General features: G+C 38.6%; 1 protein-coding gene across 1 annotated transcript; it reads left to right on the forward strand.

Moving 5' to 3' along the window:
* The first annotated feature begins 1,514 nt into the window (after positions 1-1,514).
* LOC122862053 (tyrosine-protein kinase fyna) lies at positions 1,515-22,502 on the forward strand. Its single transcript, XM_044167248.1, has 12 exons — positions 1,515-1,710; positions 9,279-9,535; positions 12,663-12,759; positions 13,370-13,468; positions 13,697-13,800; positions 14,155-14,304; positions 14,424-14,588; positions 15,509-15,688; positions 16,087-16,163; positions 16,757-16,910; positions 18,652-18,783; positions 20,861-22,502. Exons 2-12 carry the CDS (start codon positions 9,289-9,291, stop codon positions 21,067-21,069), a joined length of 1,614 nt encoding a protein of 537 aa, XP_044023183.1. The 5' UTR covers positions 1,515-1,710; positions 9,279-9,288; the 3' UTR covers positions 21,070-22,502.
* Positions 22,503-22,568: the final 66 nt, after the last annotated feature.

Consider the following 22,568-nt stretch of genomic DNA (forward strand, 5'->3'; position numbering starts at 1 on the left):
TAAACATGAACCATTTTTTAAGATAATTTACAGTGAGAGTTTTACTAACAAAATTTCATTTGAAACTGTCTGGATTTTGATGCATTTACTAATAAGAGTAAGTGTTGATCTGAAACCTCAGACTACAGTGGCCGGTCCAGTCTAGTCTGTCTAATGATCTGTAGCAAACATTTACATTTTTAACACCCAAGATTCAGGTCTGTAAAATGTCCCTCATATATTTCATGTTACACAAACAGACTAAACTGTGTTTAAAAAGAATAATTGTTTGATATAGAGCTGGAACAGTCAAATAATCGATTAGTCGATTGACAGGAAATTAATAAGCAACAATTATCGATTAACCTTTCAAGTCATTTTTCAAGACATCACCTCGTACTCTGGGAAACTCTGATGGACATTTTCACTTTTTTCTGACATTTTATGGACAAAACAATGAATTGATTAATACCAAAAAGTAATCAACCGTTTATTAGACAATGAAATAATTGTTAACTGCAGATCTGATCTGCTACATGTAATGGAGTGGCTTTCTTAGGTGGCAGAGTGGGTTGACCATTAATGGTTGGTAGTTTGGTAGTGACATGTTGCATTTTGCACCCAATATTCCCTCTCAGTGGCTGAACATTGCTGATGTTTTCATTAATACATAACGAGGTACTGTTTTCCAGTTTCAGCTGCTTAGCAAGCTTCCAGTGAGAGCAGTTTATCACCTGAACGCCTGAAATAAGAAGCTACTACGTGATTTGTTTTGCCTATCGATAATTAGGGGACTTTACACTGCTGTTATTCATGTGCCATTCATGGAGGGCCAATTGTGTATGCAGGTTTAATTCCAACACACAAACAAAACCTCACTATGATTTTAGTTTTAAACAAAAATGAATCCACTTAGGCCACGATGGGACATTGTTGAATACAACGCAATTAAACAAAAATGAGACCCAAAGATTTGTGAATTTCTTCTTCTTTAAGCCAAATTAACGTATTTTTCTGTATGAGGTTCTGTGTTTGTTATTCATATTTAAAGACTAAAAATTAGTGTAAAGAGAGCTCTTATAACTTGAATAAACACCGACAACTTGCCAACCTTGCCCTGTTTTTCAGTCCGTCCACAGACGAGGAGGTGTTCCACTATACATTGTAATCTCTTATTGGAGGAAAGCGGTGTCAAACACAGCTCTTGTGTCGGCGTGGATCCGCATCAGCCTACGCAATCACAGCTGCGTCAAGACGCACACAGATAAACCGGAAAATGGAACAGCATTTGCTGGTCAAAATAAAAGCACAAAAGCTAGTAATTTAGAAATCATGCATTGGGAGTGCTTAACATAATCTTACTAATACATAATTAGTGGCGTTACTATCTTATACACGGGTTAAAAACATTAGATTCATTTTTGTTTGATACAAATATTCTTTATTCTTGTTTTCACCTTGAAATGACATGTTTTCGTTTACAGCTTTATTTTGACAGGTTAAACCAGAAGCTGTATATGTTGTTGTTGTGAACTTGACACTGGTCGCCATCGTCATCATCAGTACGCACGGCGGCGACAGGAGCTCCTGAATCGGCAGGGACGGGTATCCCACCGCTATTCTCTCTCAATGCGAAGAAAAAACACCAACAGAGAGTAGAAAAATATCGGCGGTTTCCCTCCAACGAAAGTCCCTCTGTAAACTCCGATGGATTAATCTGATTTGTCTGCGGTAAGCACGCCTTTTCTATCCTGTGTTGAATTTCAATCGGTCCACCCGCCTTGTCCCCTATTTTGCGCTGTGGACTGCGAGATGAATTCATCTCGGGAGAGCAGAGGAGATAAATAACACATTGTGGGTCGCTGCAATCCAGCCAGTATTCACTCCAGTCATTCTGCAGATGTAGGTGCGTGTATTTGACGGATAACTTTGCCCACAGGAGGGGACGAAACTGAGAGAGTGGTAGTGGTCTCGTAATTGTGGATGATGTTTTGCAGGGCTGTGATTGTAGAGAGGGAGCTCTTGTGTTGCAGCAGCAGGGATGGATGCGCTGCAGAGCTGACCACTAAGGCCATGCACACACATGATAAACGCCACAATGGCCTGCAGACAGCCTCCCATTGATTCACCCCCAAATAATTGTCAAATGTTTCAAGCTAATTGCATTGCCAAGCTGTTAAATATCCAATTAAAGCTGTCCTAATCGGGTTATCTGATGTGTCTGGAGGTGCAGCCATCCATCTTGTAGGCAAACACAGGGGGTGATATAAAGTGTGTGTGTGTGTGTGTGTGCGCGCAGCTGTGAGCTAAAGCCTCAGTTGTATTCATGTGTAATAAGTTAGGCAGTAGTTGTGTGTTGGTTTGCAAATATGTACTCAGCTCCCTGAAGCTGTGGGTATTCAGCCTGCCATTGGTCCATGAATGGCTACACAACTGGCATGCATGATATGTATTAAATGTGAATGAAATGAGTTGCATATCAGGGTTCATAGACCATGTACATGCCCTCTCTGTCCATAGTGGCACAGAAGCTGATACTTGTCACTTTAGGATTTTAGGTTAAAATGAAATGTCATCACAAAGGTGAGATATTTAGCCCAGTTGAAGCCAAATGTGTTAAAAAATATATCTAGTAGTTGTTTGACTGTTTTTGTGTCAGTCAGCAAATGACACACATACAGCCAGGCCTGCAACTAATGATTATTTTCATTTAGAGTTGCAACGATTAGTCGATCAACAGAAAATTATTGGCAACTATTTTGATAATCGATTAAATGTCGAATATTTGAGGGTTTCAGCTTCTCAGATGTGATGATTTGCTGCTTTTCCTTTTCTTAACATTATTGTGAGCTGAATATCTTTTAGGTTTGTTGATCAGACAAAACAACACATTTGAAGACGTCACTTTGGGCTCTAGGAAATTGATGAGCATGTTTCATTGTTTTACAAACTAATCGATTAATCGAGAAAATAATCTGCAGATTAATCAATAGTTGCAGCCCTATTTTCTTTATGGATTCATTTGCCAATTATTTACTCAATTAATTGAATAATTGAATCAGAAAATAGTGAATAATATCCATCCAGGTGTCCCAGAGTCCTAGTTGACGTATTCAGAAGTATTGTTTTGTCCAACCAACAGTCCAAAACCCAAAGATATTCAGTTTCTAATGATACAAAACAGAGAAAAGCAGCAAATTGTCACAGTGAAGAAAGTGACACCAGATAAATTTGTACTTTTTTGCTTATAAAAATGACAAACAATTCTCAAAATAGTTGCCAATTCATTTTTTTTGACAATCTACTAATCAATTAATCATCTAATTGTTGCAGCTCTACATACAGAACTCACACACCATGTGGCTCGTGCCTCAGTTTGCACTTTCTGTCAACCCAAGTGTTATTCAGTTCTACCAGAAAACTTCCAACCTCCATCACTGCACACCCACCACATCATAATTTCCAGTGGATTCTTACATTGTCCATTGCCCTCCACTGGCACAAGATTTGGAAAGAACTGTTTAAACCCCCCCAGTGCAAACTGACAGGCAGAAGCAGCAAGAATCTGCTCCTGTTTATGGAAAAAAAAAAGTTAATGTTTTTCTAATTTGCCCTTTTCTCCCATTTGGAAAATATTCATCTGCTAGGCACAAATCTTACTGACTGAATGGACATTTACAATGGGCTCAGTGATTTAACAACATGACTCAACTGTGAACATTGTGACACCAAAACACAGTTAGGCTTAAACCCACATACTGTATGAAGCTCAGCTGTGGGTTTTATAACTGGCTCATTCAGTACATGAAGAATGCTTTGAAAGCCTTAACACTGCATTTCATTGTGCTGATAATCTTGTAGCAGAGTGCAATGTGGTCATTGTCTTGTTGTTTATACACTGAATGAACTCAGTTGTCTGACACAAGCAAATATTGTAACTATTCAGAGAATGGCTGCCATAAGGAGGAGATTGTCAGAGTTGTACCAAATCCAGTTAACACAGCAGCGAGTTTCATGCGCATTCAAATGGCACACAACTGAAAATGATCCTCTTTTAGGTGACTTCTTTGATGAAATAACAGAAAGTTGTATTTTGGTGAATAAGGTCGTCGCAAGTGCATCTTCAGTAGGAGGGGTGTGGGAGGTTTGACCTTGTTTTGTGCCATGTCAATGATCTGAGAGTAAAGGGACCCCACACTTCAAATTAAACAGAGCGGTATTGTTACTGTCTGTGTTGAATTGCAAAATAGAGATTTGTAAGTAAATAATGAATGCAGTCATGCAGATTTAATGACCAGTTGAGCAAAGTCTATAAGTCAAAATTTAGGTTTAAAGCACTTTAACTAATACTAACTAATATAGCAAAGAAATAACATCAGGTCAGCTTGTTAGCAATTAAATAGTGTGTTCCCATTGGAGCTGAAACCATTAGCCTATTATTTTGAACTATTTTGGTAATCTGTTCATTTCTTCTAGAAAAAAATCCCTGTTTCCAGCTTCTTAACTGTCAGGATTTGCTGCTTTTCTTTATCATTATTATTAATATAATGGGTTTTGGACTGATGGTCAGAAAAAACAAAGCATTTAAAGACTTCTGGTAAATTATACTGGCCATTTTTAAACTATTTTATGATATTTTATAGACAGAAAGATGAACTGATTAATCTTGAAAACAGGGCTACAGCTAATGATTATTTTCATTATCAATTAAACTGCAGATTGCATTTTTGATTAATAGATTAATCATTTAGTCTATGAAATGTCAAAAAATAATACTAAAAAATTTCCATCAACATTTTCCCAGAGTCCAAGATGACGTCTTCAGATGTCTTGTTTTGTCCGACCAGCAGTCCAAAACCCAAGGATATTTAATTTACAATGATATAAAACAGAAAAAGCAGCAAATCTTCACATTTGAGAAGCTGCAAAGAGAAATGTGCTCTTGATTATTTCAGTCCGCACATATGTCTGTTTCTCAGGCCTGACAGACTGTCTCTTGTTGAATCCATCAGTCTTGCTGTTTGACCCTGACATGTCTGTCCTTTTTAATTTAGTACATTGATCTCGCAGCTTTTTTATAAATGGCCGAGTATCTCATTATGGCTCCCAGCTCTCTCTGTGACTATAGATGATTAACACTTATGCCCGTACAGCATCAAAATAAAGGCCGTCATTTTGGGAAATTAATTTCCAGTTGAGTCCAGCAGCTGTGATGTGATGTAGGAGCACTAACCCTGTCCTGGTACTTTGTGTTCAGATAATACTGGCGTCTTCATTGCTCTTCACTTCCTGATGTGTTGGAATCTTGCAGCAGTGTTGACAAATGCTATTCAACAGCTTTGGCCAGACATCAAAGTCAGATTTCAGATTGCATCTTGAGCCAATCAAGATGAGTAGTTTTAATATGATACCCCTGCCTGTCTGTGCTTTCGTGTGAAAGTCAAGTCCTCCCTCGCTGTACTCATCTCTGCCTTTCGCTATTAACTGTTACAACACATCCTGATCCTGTCCCCATTGGACCTTCCTCATCATGCCAGTGTGGTCCTCTGGGAGGCAAGCTGTACATTTGGGTCTGAAAATAGCGTGCTGAGTGTTCTCACAGGCTGAGGTGGTCATGCGATACCCAGGCTGTGCCGCGTAAAGGAACAAGCCTCGCGGTTGCGATGCCATCACTTGTTTTTTTTTTTTTTTTTTTGGGGTTGTGCCACAGGTCGGGCATGGAGCAGTCTAGTATGTGTCCCTGAAGCGCAGGAAGAACTCTCACCTAAAATCATTATGTTGCAGGGCTTTGTCTTGACATTTTGATATGATCCAGTGTCAATTCATGCGTGTAATTGAGTAACAGAGAGTAGTCGTCCCTTGGATCTGAAAGCCATTGATGACGGCTTGTGAAACTCTTGTTATATTATTGTGACATATAAAATGTGATAAATCTGCCTGTTGCTTTCGAATCTGCTTGAGCTAAACTTGATAAATCTAAATTTCTTATGTCCAAATATGGTGGGTTTTTATAGCGCTCATTCAGCAACTTCAGTCACAACACAAAGTGCACACAGACATGATTCATATGCAAATGTTTACTAAGCGAACACTGCGCCAGAAAAACAATACCACAAAGGGAACATATGTATATAAACAATACAAGATGGCCTAGTTTCTGTGCAGAAAATGGTTACAGATATGTTAAAGCTTTAGTAGCTCCCAGGCCTTTTTACTTCAAGAGCAGGAAGATTTTCATAATCCCCACAGGCAGCACAACGACGTGAGATCTCCCCTCATTTACTCTGATCCCTCCAGGAGTGGATGCAGTGCTATTTCAATCACTGCAGTTAAAGAGAAAATCCACCACAAAACAGACTTTACCTGTGTTATCCTGGTCAGTTCAGTAATAATGTCCTTGCTTGTGCAGATCTCCTCCAAAGTTGTCAAAGATTTTACTATGTTACTAAGTCTGTTTTCATTGAGCAAGAGGCTGTTCTGGACTGGATATCTTTGGACTGTGTTATTTTGTTTTAACTATTTGCATATAGGTTTAGTTTTAGACTAAATACTACCAGTTTTGAAGTATCCCCATAACTTTGGCTGATTGTAGCAGATTCCTTTTTTTCTGATTAATTGTTTTGTCTATAAATTGTCTATAAAATGTCAGAAAATAGTGTAAATGCCTATCACAGTATCCCAGAGCCCATAGTAATGTCTTTTTAAATTACTTGTTTTGTCCAAACAACTGAGAAAAAAATGCAAAAACAGCAACATTTGAGCATATTTGAGCTAGTAGCAGTTAACCATTATTACTAAAATATCTTGACAATTTAACATTTAACAAAATTGCTGTTTGCAAATTTTCTTGACTAATGGATGAACCTAGAAAGTTTCATGTTGACATTATAATAGTAAACAGACTTCACGTTCTCATTTCTGCTGTTTTGGGAGAGGCTTGTGCATTTTCCCCTAAATGGAAACTGTAGGCTAAACATGTTTTTTAAGGTGGTTTTTCACTTTAAATATACCTGCTATACTGTAGAGAAGGATGCTGTAAATACCAGAAGATATGAGATGTAGATATTAATGTCATGAAAAATTATTTGTTATTTCAAGGATTACCAGAGAATCCGCAGTCCTCCTCCTCCTTGTATTTCAGTTTGTGGTCTCAGCTTTGGTCTGGGCTTATACTGTAATGCTACCGCTGGGCTTGTTTCTTTCTGGGTATTTGATTGGGTTTTATTGGCAGTAATGAATCACAATGATCTCCTTCTCTCTGCAGGCGCTATGTTCTTCTGTTAGTTAAGCATATGGAGCAAATATAGGACTGGAGAAACTGAAAATGTTGCGCACACGAGGTGAATTCTGGATTTTGGTAGGCATGTATTTTATATTTTCATGTAGCTGTGGGCTGCAGGTAACAGCAGAGATATTTACTTGTCCGCATCACAAAGTAGTTATTGTCTATTATTGCACCCTGTTGACAGTGAAGACAATGGCAAACTATTATGTTGCCATAATAAAAAAAGTATAATTTCTTTGCTTAATTCTGGTGTCAAATGACAAATGTGACACAATGCAGGCCAGAGCAGTGCCTTGTTTGTATTACATTTGTGTTAATATTAGGTCCTTTCAAAAAGTTAAGTACTTTAGATTTACTAAGATTTTTGTTTTCAACTACATACTGTACTTAACTTTGCCTGTACCCTGTGTGTGTGTAGCAAGTGACACATCTGTTTGCACTTTTTTCTGAAGTTGGGTTTCTTGCTAGTAAAAGTAAAACAGATCTGAAGGAATTCAGTCATATACTCTGTAGCTTTCCTTGTAACTATTAAGCTCCAGTGTCCTTCAGGACATGCCTCTGATTCCAGCTCATTTGGGGCTGAAAACTAGTTTCCTAGTAGCAAAAAATGCCCATCACAAGTTCCTAGAGCCCATGGTGACATTTTGAAATGTGTTTTTTTGTTCGACCAATAGTTCATAACTGAAAAATATTTAGTTTACTATCATAGAAGACTAACCAGAAAAGTTTCACATTTGAGAAGCTGGAACCAGTGATTTTGTTTGCCATTTTTGCTTTAAAAATTGCTTAAATGATTAATTCATGATCAAAATAATTTTCAATTAATTTTCTATCGATTGACTAACTGTTTCAGCTCTAAATCAAATGTAATGAGCTGAAACTGTTACCTCCAAAATCCTCTTTTTATGTGCGATGCTGCTGTTTTTTTTATATTATACATTGCTTATTTTCACTTATCCTGATCTAATGTTTTGTCTGTATCATTAGCAAAAACATTGTTCATAAAATGATCATTCTTCTTGTTACACTGAATTACTCTTGACAGAAAAGAGACACCACCTGTGAGTCAACCAACTGTACTGTTTAATGTGGATCTGAATCTTTAGCTGAGGTCAAGAGTGGTAGTTTCCTTCTTCCTCCGTCTGCTGCAACCCTAGCGTTTGCCCCTAGCACCACCTCTCTCCACCTCTCTCCTGTAAACTGTAGACTGTAAACAAGTGTGTTTCCAATTAGCCGTCTCCGAAGTCAGCTGGACGCTAAAACTGATGAAAGACAATGGTGCTGTCAGCGGTCTCTTCCTAGCTGTGTTGTACCAGCTTCATGAGCTTCCAGGGCTTAAAGGGGGGCATGGTGAGCCTGAAACGTGAATTAGTTTAACTGGGTCTTTAAAGACGGTAAGGCTCTTTTTAATTGGCAAAGCAGATTGCCTATTTCATTACAGAAACTGGTTTAGCTTTGCTTTAGTGAGGCCAAATGCTTCATCAGTCCCCCTCATGAGACTCAGGGTAGAGCCAGGGAGTGGTTTGCTGTTAAGAGTCTCTTTATGCATTTAACTCGGTGCTGTGAATCTATAGATGGGTGTGTGGCTCCTCGTAAACAAAACAAAAATAAAGCGCATGCCAGCTTGTAAATGCAATGGCTGCGTGTAAATTCTTCTTACAAGTGTGGTCGTGCAATAAGATGAAAAAGTAGTGCTGTTAAACGGGATATTCTCAGCATAAAGTATCTCACGTCAACATCAACATGTACACATATTCACAACAGTGAGCACATTAGCCGTCCGTTGCAGCTCTGTCACATTATGTTCCTCTGTATAATTAGTAATGGGGTTTAAAGTATTGTGTTTAATTTCAGCCTAATTGAAAGATTTTTCACAAGGCTCTCTGTAACTCTCAGAGGAAGCTCTGAAATAATGGAATATTGAATCATAATTTCCCCAATGGAGACAGCTTTTGAGCTATTATTTTACCTGCATACTAATTTTATCTCTGTCTCTTTCTCTCTCCACCTACAGAAAGTAGAGAATGGGCTGTGTCCAATGTAAGGATAAAGAAGCAGCAAAACTCACTGATGACCGGGAGACCAGCCTGTCACACAACTCGGGGTACCGCTATGGGTCCGACCCCACGCCGCAGCACTACCCCAGCTTCGGGGTCACCACCATCCCCAACTACAATAACTTTCACAGCGGTGCCACACAGGGAGTGACCGTGTTTGGAGGAGTCCACACGTCCTCGCAGTCTGGGACACTTCGGTCTCGGGGCGGAACAGGTGAGGTTGAAGAAGCTCTTTTAAATAAGTCTACGAATGCATGTAAGATGATTTGAATGCAAAGCAGCTGTTTGGTAACCAATAGGGTTTGGCCAGGTGTTTGAACCCTGTAGCTATTTTAAAAATTACATTTTGTGATTTGTGATCTTTTTTCATGCCAAACACTTACTGTACTTATTTAGCATTATTGCCATAATGGAAAAGCCTCTTCTTCCATTTTATGCACGTAACTACAATGATTGTGTATTGGGCTCTGAGCTGCCAAAATGCAGGTGGCCTACACTTTACCCTACCTGAATGCATCTGACTAAAGCTGCTGCTGCTGATATGCTAATATGCTGCTCACACTACGCCTCCTGTGAAGACATGGTGTTAGATAAGAAGATCGGTACCACTCTCACATCTGTACAAAAAATACAGTATAAGGTTACAGCCAGTAGCTGGTTAGCATTGCTTAGCATAGAGACTGGAAACAGGGGGAAACAGCTAGCCTGGTTCTATTCAGAGGTAACAAAATCTGCCAACCAGCACCTCTAAAGCTCTTTACACGCTCTCTACACGTTATATCTCATTTGTTTCATCCATACAAAAATCGAATTGTAAGAACAAGTTGTGGTTTTAAGGGGGTTTATGGACCGGACTATTTCTTGGCCGGAAGCAGTAACCTTCTGGAAGTTACACCTTTGGACAGAGCTAGGCCAGGCTAGCTGTTATGCTAAGCTAAACTAACCAGCTGCTGGCTGTAGCTTAATATTTACATTACAGTCATGAGAGCGGTATCAATCTTCTCATCTAGCTCTGCAAGAAAGCAATTACAGATATTTCCCAAAATGTCGAACTGGTCCTGGACAGGGTGACATTGTAAAGGGACAATTTTAAAACTAACTAAATGGGGGGTCAAATTATAAACAGCAATTAAAAGAGAAATAAAATGTCTAAGTTGTAAAGCTGTAAACTTCTCTGAGGACCACTTACTGTCTGGCCCTCATCCAATATTCAGTAAAAAGGCTAATGTCCAGTTTAATGACCAGTATACAGTATTTATCTAGTAGCTAGTCTTCACTTTAGACATATTGGATGATCTCAAATTAACTCCATCAAGGCTGGAGTTTCAGATGTCATTATTTTTCTACTTTTTTTTCTCCTCTTGTATTCCAAGTAAATATGTGATTCTTCTTTTGTGCTTGTTGATATTGTGGTGCTGTGATGAATCCATGTTTTTGCAGAAGATGAATGTCCACTGGCTGAAAGTTAATGGAAAACAGAGTTACCTAAATTAACACCGGTACTCTGTGAGGCACATCTGACGACCATGAAGATCAGACATTGTGCTGAATAGTGCAAAAGTATTTCCATTTTGAAGAAATGGGCTTTACAGTCTCTTACTTAGGATTTTAAAGATACATATGATGTGTGATACATAAATTAACAGCATCTTCTTGCTTTGATGTCAACTACGTAGGGCTTTTCCCCCCTACATAGATAAACACTCTGCATCTGTGGAGTCAGCACCACCAGCTTGTATGAATAAGAAATTACTCCAGGAGGGCAGCACTAAGCAACATTCATATCTGAGATTGTAAAGAGAGGACTTGAGTTAAAAACACTCAACAACAGTCAACTAGGACAGAGTAGAGAAGAAACCTCATCTGACCCCCCTGTGAAGACATCAACATGTTTGCCTCTGAGACAGTGAGCAGTTTTGATCATTGTAAGGTGTGCTTCGGTGGTCACTGCATTGAGAGGGAAATGTGCAGGGCTTTATTGCTGCTGCATTGTAGCTCTTGACTGCCCGGGGACAATTCAGATCAAATCAGAAAATGAAATAATTTTACAGTTTCAGGCTTATTAAGATATACAGGGACTCCAGCACTGTTCCAAATCACATCAGATAAATTTTATTGGCCTCACAAGTCCTAGAGAAAGCTTAAATTCAGATTGATTCAGATGATTAGTTTTTTGTATGCAAAACAAAGAATTTTATTTATTTGCATGTTAAACCTGTAATAATTGATTTAAAAATTTTTTTTTGGTTGTTTGTTTTTGGCCCCTTGGGGACAGTGCAACAAGTGATAAACACAACACTGACATGTTATTAGCTTAGAAACTTCTTATGGTGAACATCTTAGCAAACAGTTGCTAATTTACACATCCAGCAGATACAAGCCACCTGATAAATGTAAGTCCAAAATTCACTCTCTTTTTAACTCTGTTTTGGTCTCCACCAACTCCTGAGGGAAATATTTGGCTCTTTAGCTGCTAAATGCTCCAGCATGTTCACCAGCTGGTCGCTAACTTTGTCTGTTCGCCATTTGCTGGAGCAGGTAGCATACAGTGAGTTTATCGGAGAAAAAGCGAATACCACAGCGGTGCAAGTGACACAAAACATTAAAAGTTGTTGTAAAACCAAAACAATGGGCTCAAAGATGGTAAAATGCTTCATAGAGCTCAGAAGAACTAGAATCGGGTGAGTGGGTTTGTCATTGCGAGCGACTTTTTTCACATTACATGTAGTCATTTCATTTGATGCATTGTTATTGATGAGTGCAGCTTTAAAATCAAGCAAATAACATAAAAATGTTATTTAATACACAGGAGGGGGAAAAGCCACAAAAAATGTATTATGTAAAACAATTATTCACAATGTTACAGACAGTTGTTATTATTATAAATTATAAAACTGAAGCTTAAGTGTTTTTTAGGCATGTTCTGTAGGACTTTAAGTGAGGGATCATTTTGACCAAATGAGAAAAACTGTTTTCTATATGAGGATCTCCAATATCTCTGCTAGTAGGATGTTTGGAAAGATAAAGATTAGAAGACATCGTCGTTGAGTGAATCTGTGAATTAGTTTGAAAATAAGACATTAAATGTCCTAGAAGATTTCTAAATTCTAAATTGTATATTGTATATTATAAATTGTGAGAATCTGAGTTTTCTAAAATATAGCAGCAAATGGGATGCAAGAAATAAATTAAGAGGGCAGTAATTCTGCCCATGTGTTAGACAGACAGATGAACAAACCCAGCAATAAAACGTACAATGAAAATCCCAACATAATACTGCATCCATACAAATCACCTCTACTAACTCTAACTACCTCATGTCACTTTTTGTTTTCCTGCAGGGGTGACTCTGTTTGTGGCTCTTTATGACTATGAAGCCAGGACCGAGGATGACCTCAGCTTCAGAAAGGGGGAGAGGTTCCAGATCCTCAACAGCACGTAAGTGTGAAAACATCTGCATGACAGCATTAAGGGTGGCGGTCGTGTTTTTCCCTCTCTATTTTTTTCTATCGTGAATGTCTGAATGCTGCATTTGGAATGAAATGTTGCTGAGACACAGACAGAGGAAACCGGTCTCTCTGTTATAGACGTGACTGGCTTGAGAGGGTTATGTTACATGTAAAGTCTGACAGATTTGTCATGTTTTAATGGTAGCTTTCAGTTTGCATCATTTTATAAGATATTTAATGAGTGTATTGCATGTTTTTAATGTCATCCTTCTTTACTAAACTGAAATTTGAATTCTTCTCACTTCTTGAGTAAGTAAATATAAACTACAATGATTCTGCAACTAATGAGTATATTTTTCCATTTTTCAAAAGTGGATAAAATAGTTTTGAGACATATTTGTGGAAACTGCTTTAATAAGCTTCAGTGCTCTGGGTGGGAATTTCCCATGTTAGCGGTTGACTGACATCTGAGAGCCACTGTGTCAAAGACTGTTTCCGTATCGATATGTGTTTCCCCTTACCTACCTACCTGTCTGCCTAATGTCTCTTTATCCCAACCTGCTTCCATCCCCCATCTCTCTCTGTCCTTCTCTCTTCAGTGAGGGAGACTGGTGGGAGGCTCGTTCTCTCACTACAGGTGGAACTGGTTACATTCCCAGCAATTATGTTGCTCCGGTAGATTCAATCCAAGCTGAGGAGTGAGTAAAACTTTTTTTTTATATGAACACACACAGTCACAGAGGCACGACAGCTTCATCAGCAGAGGGCATATCATAAATATTTGAGCGCTCATCTCACTGACTTTCTGTTAAATGTGGCATAGTGGCACATACAGTAAGAATAAAAGACATATATTGTAATATAAAAAATGTTTAAACCAAATATTGCACTCCATAGTTTGATTCTTTCTTTTTTTTCCCCTGCAGCTGGTATTTTGGTAAATTAGGCCGAAAGGACGCAGAGAGGCAACTGCTCTCCAACGGCAACGCCAGAGGCACTTTCCTCATCCGTGAGAGTGAAACAACCAAAGGTACTCTGACCGAGCAGCGTCTAACATGCTGGCATGCTGAATGATTTCAAAGTTTAGGGAACACACAGAAGTGTTTGTGAATAAATAAATATTTAGGAACACTTTTACTTAAATGCGCAATAACAGTTTTTAAAATCATCCAACCAACACTGCAACTCTAAATTCAGTTTGTCATGTCATTACCTATGCAGTTGCTCCATATTCATTACCCTACATCTTTTGCACAATGTGCATGCACCCCCACATGTTCTTTAATCTCTTATGACAACCAACTTGGTCTTACTAGAGATTTTGCTCCAAGTCTACTTGAATCCGTCAGTTTCCTTCTTTACCGCTGTGTTGTCTCTGTTCCAGGGGCCTACTCTCTCTCCATCCAGGACTGGGATGATGTCAAGGGAGACCATGTCAAACACTATAAGATTCGCAAGCTGGACAGTGGAGGCTACTACATCACCACCAGGGCCCAGTTTGAGACACTCCAGCAGCTAGTGCAGCACTATTCTGGTGAGAGTCTGCCACAGTTATGGGGGATGTACAAAAACGTCCTGTCATGACGGATCTGTGTCTGCTGTCATATGGTTTTATACTACTTTAATATCATTCAAATTGCATGGTTGATCCAGCCAGGGCTGCAGGGCTGTGCTGCAGACTGATCGTGCCATGCCACAAAGGCATGCCTCGTCTGACTGACCTGTCCGTCAAAACCAAAGACGTGTGGGAGATCCCACGGGAGTCACTGCAACTCATCAAACGTCTAGGAAACGGCCAGTTTGGAGAGGTCTGGATGGGTGCGTATCTTTTTGGTGTCCTTTTTGGTGCACAAATGCAGAATTCAACAGCTAAGAGCAGTGTTGCAAAACATACTGTTTTGTGTTGGATCATTCAAAACTAACACCCAGCTAATGTTACCCACAGGGAGGAGTGTTTGCTGCCAGTGATTTCATTTAGGAATTTTGCTGGATACATCACAGCATAATCTCACTATCCATTTTGACTGAAATAAGATTTTTGAACTGATTTCTGATTGTAATCGGGATCTGAAAGGGCCATCAGACCAGTTAAAACCTGGTATATATGGTATTTGTTATGTCTAATTTCTGTGACATGGCTTATCTAAACTCAGTCCAAACACATGCTATTTTAGTTCAGTTGAGTTAAGTAAAACTTAATTTGTCCCGTATTGGGTAGTGAAATTTACTGAGATCTGAACATGCTGTTGGTACCACAAACATGTATTAAGTCAAATCCTAGAATCGATTAATTTTTAATAAAGTTTTCGACTGGAAGCAACTTCTACAGCAACAGTCTAGCTCAAAGCTAAATTCAAGTCCTGAAAACCTGTCACACATTATTTTATGGTTTTTGTATGCACTGCACTTTTTATAATTGTTACCCTGTTGCACCACACTATGCTAAGTTTTATACTTGAGTCACCTCCCGCCATTATTTGTTGCCAGTTATCTGCTCTGCACTTTAAACTAACACAGGCAATAACAATCTCAAGGCAACTGATAACTTCAGTAGATTTCTGTCACACATTTGACATTACTTTCATGTCCTTCCGTACCTTTCACATTTCATTTTGTCAGATTAGGCATATTTTTCAAATGATAAATATCTCCCTTTGAAACTAAAATCCTGCTGAAATTCCAGTCACCAACCTCCAGAGAATTACCCTTGAACACTTTTTTTTTTTTTTTCTTGCCAGGCACGTGGAACGGCACCACCAAAGTGGCAGTCAAGACTCTGAAGCCTGGCACCATGTCGCCCGAGTCCTTCCTGGAGGAAGCTCAGATCATGAAGAAGCTCCGACATGACAAACTAGTGCAGCTCTACGCCGTGGTGTCCGAAGAACCCATCTATATTGTCACTGAGTACATGTGCAAAGGTAGATGCTGTTTTAAACTGACACTATGAATATTACATACATGCATTTCTGCACACACCTACACAGTGCATACATAATTTATGCGTCTGCGGGGACAGTACAGTATGTCTACTTCATCGCATGGCACTCCGTCAAATGTCCACATTACTATACTGTAACAAACACTGTAACACAATTTATTACAGGGATACAAAACACAACTTGTGGTTCTACAGAAATGACTTTGTTCAAAAGCATCCTCAGTTACCACAGCAATAACTAACAAATACACATCTGAGCCAAGTGTAACGTGTGGCAGGAATCCCAGAATTGATGTCACATTGGCTGCAACGTTTTGCTTCAGAATTAAGATCAACATGAGACAATAGATCCTAACTCATTTTTCGTCTGCTTTTTAGGGAGTTTGCTTGAATTCCTTAAAGATGGAGAAGGACGAGGCCTCAAACTGCCAAATCTAGTGGACATGGCAGCTCAGGTACACTGATGAAAAACACTGTGGATTTGTTCCCAGAGCCCTCTGAAAGATATTTTTTTCCTAAGAGCTTAATTCACTTCAGTCATCTCCAGCTGTTACCAATTTATTCATTTAAGCTCAGTTTTGCACATTTACAGTCATTTCCATCTTGATGTTATGCCAGGGTTTATAGTTTCATTAGGTGAAATTGCAGTATTTAGAAAAGTTTGAACTTAAGTGCACATGTTAATTGCATGTAGCACTTATCAGTTTGGCTGGTCTGTGATTGCTTCATACTAAGACCAAACAGACAACAAATGCGTGAGTGTCTAAAGTTATGATTTAGCATTGTGGTTGGACCATTCAGTCGCTGCAGTTTGTATTATATTCGAAAGCTGTGATTCATCACTTCCGGTGTGTCGATAACTAATCATACCTGTCACTTTTTTTTTGTTTATTTTGCAAATATGAAGCTCCTCTCTACTGCAGCCCCACTTTTTTTAGGCTCATAAAACAGCTGTAAATCTACATACATCTTGCTTAGCACAGATTTAATTACCTTGAAACTGTTCAGTGATATGATGTTCACTGGAAAAAATAACTCCATTTCCCAGGTTGCAGCAGGCATGGCATATATTGAGAGGATGAACTACATCCACAGAGACCTGCGCTCTGCCAACATCCTAGTCGGAGAAAGTCTGGTGTGTAAGATCGCTGACTTTGGTCTGGCCAGGCTCATCGAGGACAATGAATACACAGCAAGACAAGGTTGGCCTACTGGGTTGGGTTGCACCAGCTTTTTGTAAATCCATCAGTTTTTATGTAAAATCATTCCTAAGTTCTTAGTACCTACTTTCTAGTTTCAAACTAGTGATTTACTAAATGGGGTAGCACCATTAAAACCTAAGGAATGTTTTAGCTTGTAAAGACTTGAAAATTGTGTATATCAGTTGCAAAAAACATCTTTAGTGCGGTCCAATCAAAAGCAATCAACTATGTAAACAGGAAGTCACTGTAGCATCACAAACTGTAACATAACTTCCAAAAATAACAATTTCTGAAGGCCAAACAATATGTTAAACTTAACTGTCAATCCTTCATCAATATCTCCGATGTCCATTGCAAATAAATGTCCATAAATCAGCTTAGAAATCATAGAAAAATTGATTCTCCTTACAACTCCAGAACTTGCCTGATCGTCACATTTTTAAGTTTCCTTCTGTATCAAAATAATAATTTTACTTGCTGTTTACATCTCTTACACTTTGAAAACCCCTGGTTTAGACTGAGTGGGAAATTTGATTATGCTAATGCTAATCAAACACACATAAGTTACTTTATTTGGTCATTATATCTGACACTATGAAACAGCATTCTTATTGAGGGTCATGACATCTTTTAGTCATATATTAGCAAGCTAACAGCTAATGTTAGTTTTGCCAGTTGGTTAATTTAGCACCTGGTGTGATATAAAATATTAAGGAACAACTAATCTCTACATAAGAACTAGGTGTATGGCTTTTTAAACTAGTATTTTAATTTAGTGATGTGTAAATTTCCACTTAGTAAGCACTTACATTATAAATAGGCTAAGTTTGAACTTACAAACAGCTGCAGCAACTGGCAGCCACATTTTAAAGAAAACACTTTTAATTTATTGGTCCCAGTCTGTAAATGTATTTTTTTACAGGACTTTGTTGGAATAGAGATTAACCTGTGACTTCTGTGTACATATCCGTTATCTGACTTTAATGTTTCTGTAGTATTCTCTCAGTCCCCAACCACAGCATCGTCTGAAAACCTCATTGTCAGAGGAAAAGGTTGGCGGGCTGGCAGATGACTTGTTCCATTTAGTCAATTCCAAGACACATTTTACACACACGCATGCACACAAACTACTTTTCAGAAATAAGTACAGTAAATGAGCTGGAGCTGATTTGTCTTGGTGGCACCAGTGGAAAACAGAAGCACATGTGGTTATAGCATGGCACAAAGACAACTGAATATCACATTTATACAATGGCACGGTTCAGGATTTAAGACACAACATATGTTATACACAACAATCCATCTGTCATTGTGTATCTCATTGGAAGGATGAGGAATAAGCGGCCCTATGTTGAATCACTCAAACATTGTTCTCCCCTGACTGTGATGGCAGACGTGAACTACACCAGGAAGACTTCCAGACTCTGTTAGTCACTCTGTCAACATGTTCAGTCGCTCATTTGTTGGCGATTTTAAACGTTTACTTGTTCAACTTTGGCCAAGTGCAAACTCAGACAAAGAGAGATAATGAATTGTTCAGTTTTTTTTTTCCCCTGGTGGTGATGTTATCATGTCCTCATGTCTTTGCACTAATGAAATCACAGATGAAGAGGAAAAAATCCACACAGAGGAGACTGACCTACTTACTCTGCTGGAATTGCAACAGTGAAGTAACAAAAATGTTGCAGCAGTTTGAGAAAGTTTAGAAAATTTAAAAATCACGCATCTGAATTTCTTTTAGGTGCAAAGTTTCCAATAAAGTGGACTGCTCCCGAGGCTGCTCTCTACGGGAAATTCACCATCAAGTCAGACGTGTGGTCGTTTGGCATCCTGCTGACAGAGCTGGTGACCAAGGGCAGAGTGCCCTATCCAGGTGAGAGAGTTCAGTTCTGTGGATTATGTAATCACTTCTCAATTCCAGATGATTGCTTGTGTTTGATTAATGAAGAGTGTGTGTGAGAGCATTTGAGTCTGCTGAGACACTGTATGCTAAAGAAATGAGCAGCATGTTGCATAATGTACATCACATTATGCATTAAGCAGAGCAATGTTCCCAGATGACTGTGTGAACATGCAAAATGGCTGTATTCCTGTTTATGTCATACAGTGACAGTTTATTTTAGACATTTAAATGAGTGAACCATCCAAGTATCCAGAGTCAGTTACAGAATAACAACTAGTAAAACTAGTAGTTTATTTATATACTTGTACGGTTTTAAACTCCTTCTAAAATCAGTGATTCAACCAAAATTTACAAGCCCTGCACACCCACACAGGTGTTTACTCTGGCTGATTAACCTCTAGTTAGGTGGAAGTTGGGTGGAGCAATGATGGAAAATAATAACAGATGAAACAAAACTAACAGGAAAGTCACTGAGATGTCAGTTAAGCACAGTCTGCACACGCCCACACAATCCTGAGAAGAACGCTTATCAGGGAGAGGGTGGACTATGGCTGTGTAGGGGTTAAAAGTATAATTGTGAAATAATTATTATACTCAAGTTGGGCTGCAACTAACAACTATTTTCATTATTGGTTAATCTGTAGATTATTTTGTAGATTAATTGATTAATTGCTTTGTCTATACAATATCAGAAAATAGTGAAAAATACGGATTTGTCACATTTAAGAAACTGAAGAAAAGTAAATGTTTAGGTATTTTTGCTTTAAAAAAAAAGATGATTAGGATTATACTCTATACTCAAGTAACTTTAAAAGGCAAGAATAGGCCTATTTCACATTTTGACATCTCACAGAAGGAAAAGCAAATATGTAAATAATAAAATTAATGATAGCTGAATTCTATTTAGCTGCTGCAGAGTTCTGGTATTGTTCATGCTGGCTTGCTGTCACACTGTCATGGCTTATTGGGACACTTAAATAGAAGGAGCTGTCGTTAATGGTAGCAGAGAATAGGCCTTGGTTCATGCTATATACTTGTCCCTATATAAATAATCATTAAATAAATATCAACTCTGTACATATTCTGCATTCGCATAATGAGCCATTTCACTTGAGTTGGCTGACTGAAATGCAGTTATTGGCCAATCAGGAGGAAGTTCCAGGAATTTTGCTTTAAACATCTCCTTCATAAGACAACGGAAAGCTAACAAAATGGTCACCTCTGTAGAGAGCATCACTGAATTGGAGAGGGAGTAGTTTGTTGAGTGTATTCATGTTGAAAATGTTGGTGTCAAGATGATAAATTAGCTATTTTACAGTGATTACATGCGACAAAATATCTACTTATGGGCCAAAAAGTGACAAGAAATTCCAGTCCAGAAATGCCAAAGATTTTGAGGTAAATTACAAACTGTGTCTCCATTGCATCATTTCTCTCCTGGAGAGCACTGACAAATTCATTTTTCAACTGTGAAATGTCCTGCGCAATATGTATCTTTTAAAAAAAAAAAATACAATTCTTTAAAAAAAAAACAGATCCTTATCAAACGTTATGTGTTTTGTAAAAGAAAAATGTATATCAGCCAATATATTATCATCAGATTTTTTTAAACTCTCAAATATTGATATCGGTATCTGCCTCAAAAATCCAGTATTACTTGGGCTCTACTTACTTCTAATTTGAATGATTTTTAAGTCAATTTTATTATTAAGCATGGAAGCCTTGACCCTTTTGACAGTATACAGTATGTTACCAAAATTATCCAAGCTCAAAGGTCCAGTTACTAGTTTTTAGAGTTTTAGTCTTCATTGTGCATTCACTCTAAATCTGAGCTTGAATTATTTCAGTTACATGCATTCTGTACTTCTTTCTGCTGCTGAATGCAATGTCCTGACATTGTTTCTCTGAACCTCCATATGATTTTTAAATAAACTGAAAGAGGCAGGATGAAGGAGGCAGTTAAAGTGAGACAGTGGTGTGAGGTTGTTATTGGAAAGATGAGTTTTCAGCCACATTTGCCTTCATTTCTCTGTGTTCCTCCCTCCAGGAATGAACAACCGCGAGGTGCTGGAGCAGGTGGAGCGAGGCTACCGGATGCCGTGCCCACAGGACTGCCCCACGTCCCTACACGAGCTGATGGTGCAGTGCTGGAAGAAAGACCCGGAGGAGAGGCCTACCTTCGAGTACCTGCAGGCCTTTTTGGAGGACTACTTCACAGCCACTGAGCCTCAGTACCAGCCAGGGGATAATCTCTGAGCACCGCTGCCTTCATCTCATGTCATTTCACTGGCTTTTCCACCAGAGGGAGCCAGACTCCACCTTCTCTCTCTCTCTCTCTCTCTCTCTCTGTCTCTCTCTCTCTCTGTCTCTGTCTGTGGCTGTAACGATCATAAAAGCTCATCAACTGACTTCTTGACTTCCAAGCTTCATACAAACAGGGACGGCTGCTGCTCTGACAGCATTCTGACTATCAAATAAAAGGATGTTTTGGAGGTGGGAGGGGGCGCTGAGATGACTGAAGAGTTAAAAGTGACTGCCATGGATGAACGAGATGAGTTGTGTAACTTGTATGTAGTGTAAATATAAATTGCTTGTTTACTTATCTCTCTTTTTTTGTTTCATTTTATATTACTTTTGATATTTTGGAAATGTGTGGATTTTTTTTTAATACAAGTTCAAAGTTATTTCAGATTTATGGCTCGTAGAAAAGCGCGTGAGGCTCACAGTTGGTAAGAAATGTTAATTGTAGGAATGGTAATAGTTGGACATCGTGGACCGAAGTATCTCAGAAAGTTTTTCTGGAAGTCCACTGAACTTTTTTTACCAGGTTAATATAACAATACTGCTCTCCTCTTCTCAAGGAACTTAGATGTACTATAACACCTGTTCTTGCCTTTTCATGTTTAGTAATATTCTTATAATGTAAGGGAATGCCTTCATGCTTTCTACACACTAACTTAGTGCATCATGGACTCCTTCACCCAAACTTGTATGCCATCTGCATTAATATTACATGCATTCATTGCATTTCAGCTTCAGCCAATGATTTTTAGATCGGCATAAAGTAACTTTTAGTTCAGCTTCTTGTAGTTGAAAAGGAGGCTGACTTCCTCTCCAACTGCAACTATTGTTCGGCTGACTGCTTATTATACTGGCAATATTTTAAAATGTATGTTGCATTATTGTATGGTAGCAGGCTGTGTAAGAATTCTGCATTGTGTTTTCGCTTCAGCAGCCAAACAAACAAACAAACAAACTGCCACTCACATGACAGGAATGAAGGATGCGTACCTGTGTTTGTCCCTCCATAATGTGTACCTGGAAATAACATGTTGTTTACGAGACCAAACATGTTTATTTCATCGTCTTATTTTGCTCAGCCTTTCGGCCAGTCTTGTATGTCGTTAAGATGACATAACTGCAGCTCTGGATGATATTTTATCATCCTCAAGTATCAAACTTCTTTCTGTGTGTGTGAGAAGGTGCATTCCAGGACAATACACGATTTCTGTGTGTATTTAAGTTGCTTTTCATGGGTGGAAAAGTGAGCAAAAACTAGTTTTTGTATCACTTTGTTTTACCCTAATTCTGTAGCTATACAGAAAATGTTTTTGGTCTCTGCATTATTTATTGTCTCTATCTGTTACTTGTACACAACTGGTTTTGAAATAAACAATCTTGCCATCATCGTCCTGTGGACTGAACACTTGTCAGTACTGCTTTTAAAGCTAAAACAGCGTTTGTGAGAGTGATTC

The sequence above is a fragment of the Siniperca chuatsi genome, linkage group LG15, assembly GCF_020085105.1.
Source record: "Siniperca chuatsi isolate FFG_IHB_CAS linkage group LG15, ASM2008510v1, whole genome shotgun sequence".
NCBI classification, from domain to species: Eukaryota; Metazoa; Chordata; class Actinopteri; order Centrarchiformes; family Sinipercidae; genus Siniperca; species Siniperca chuatsi.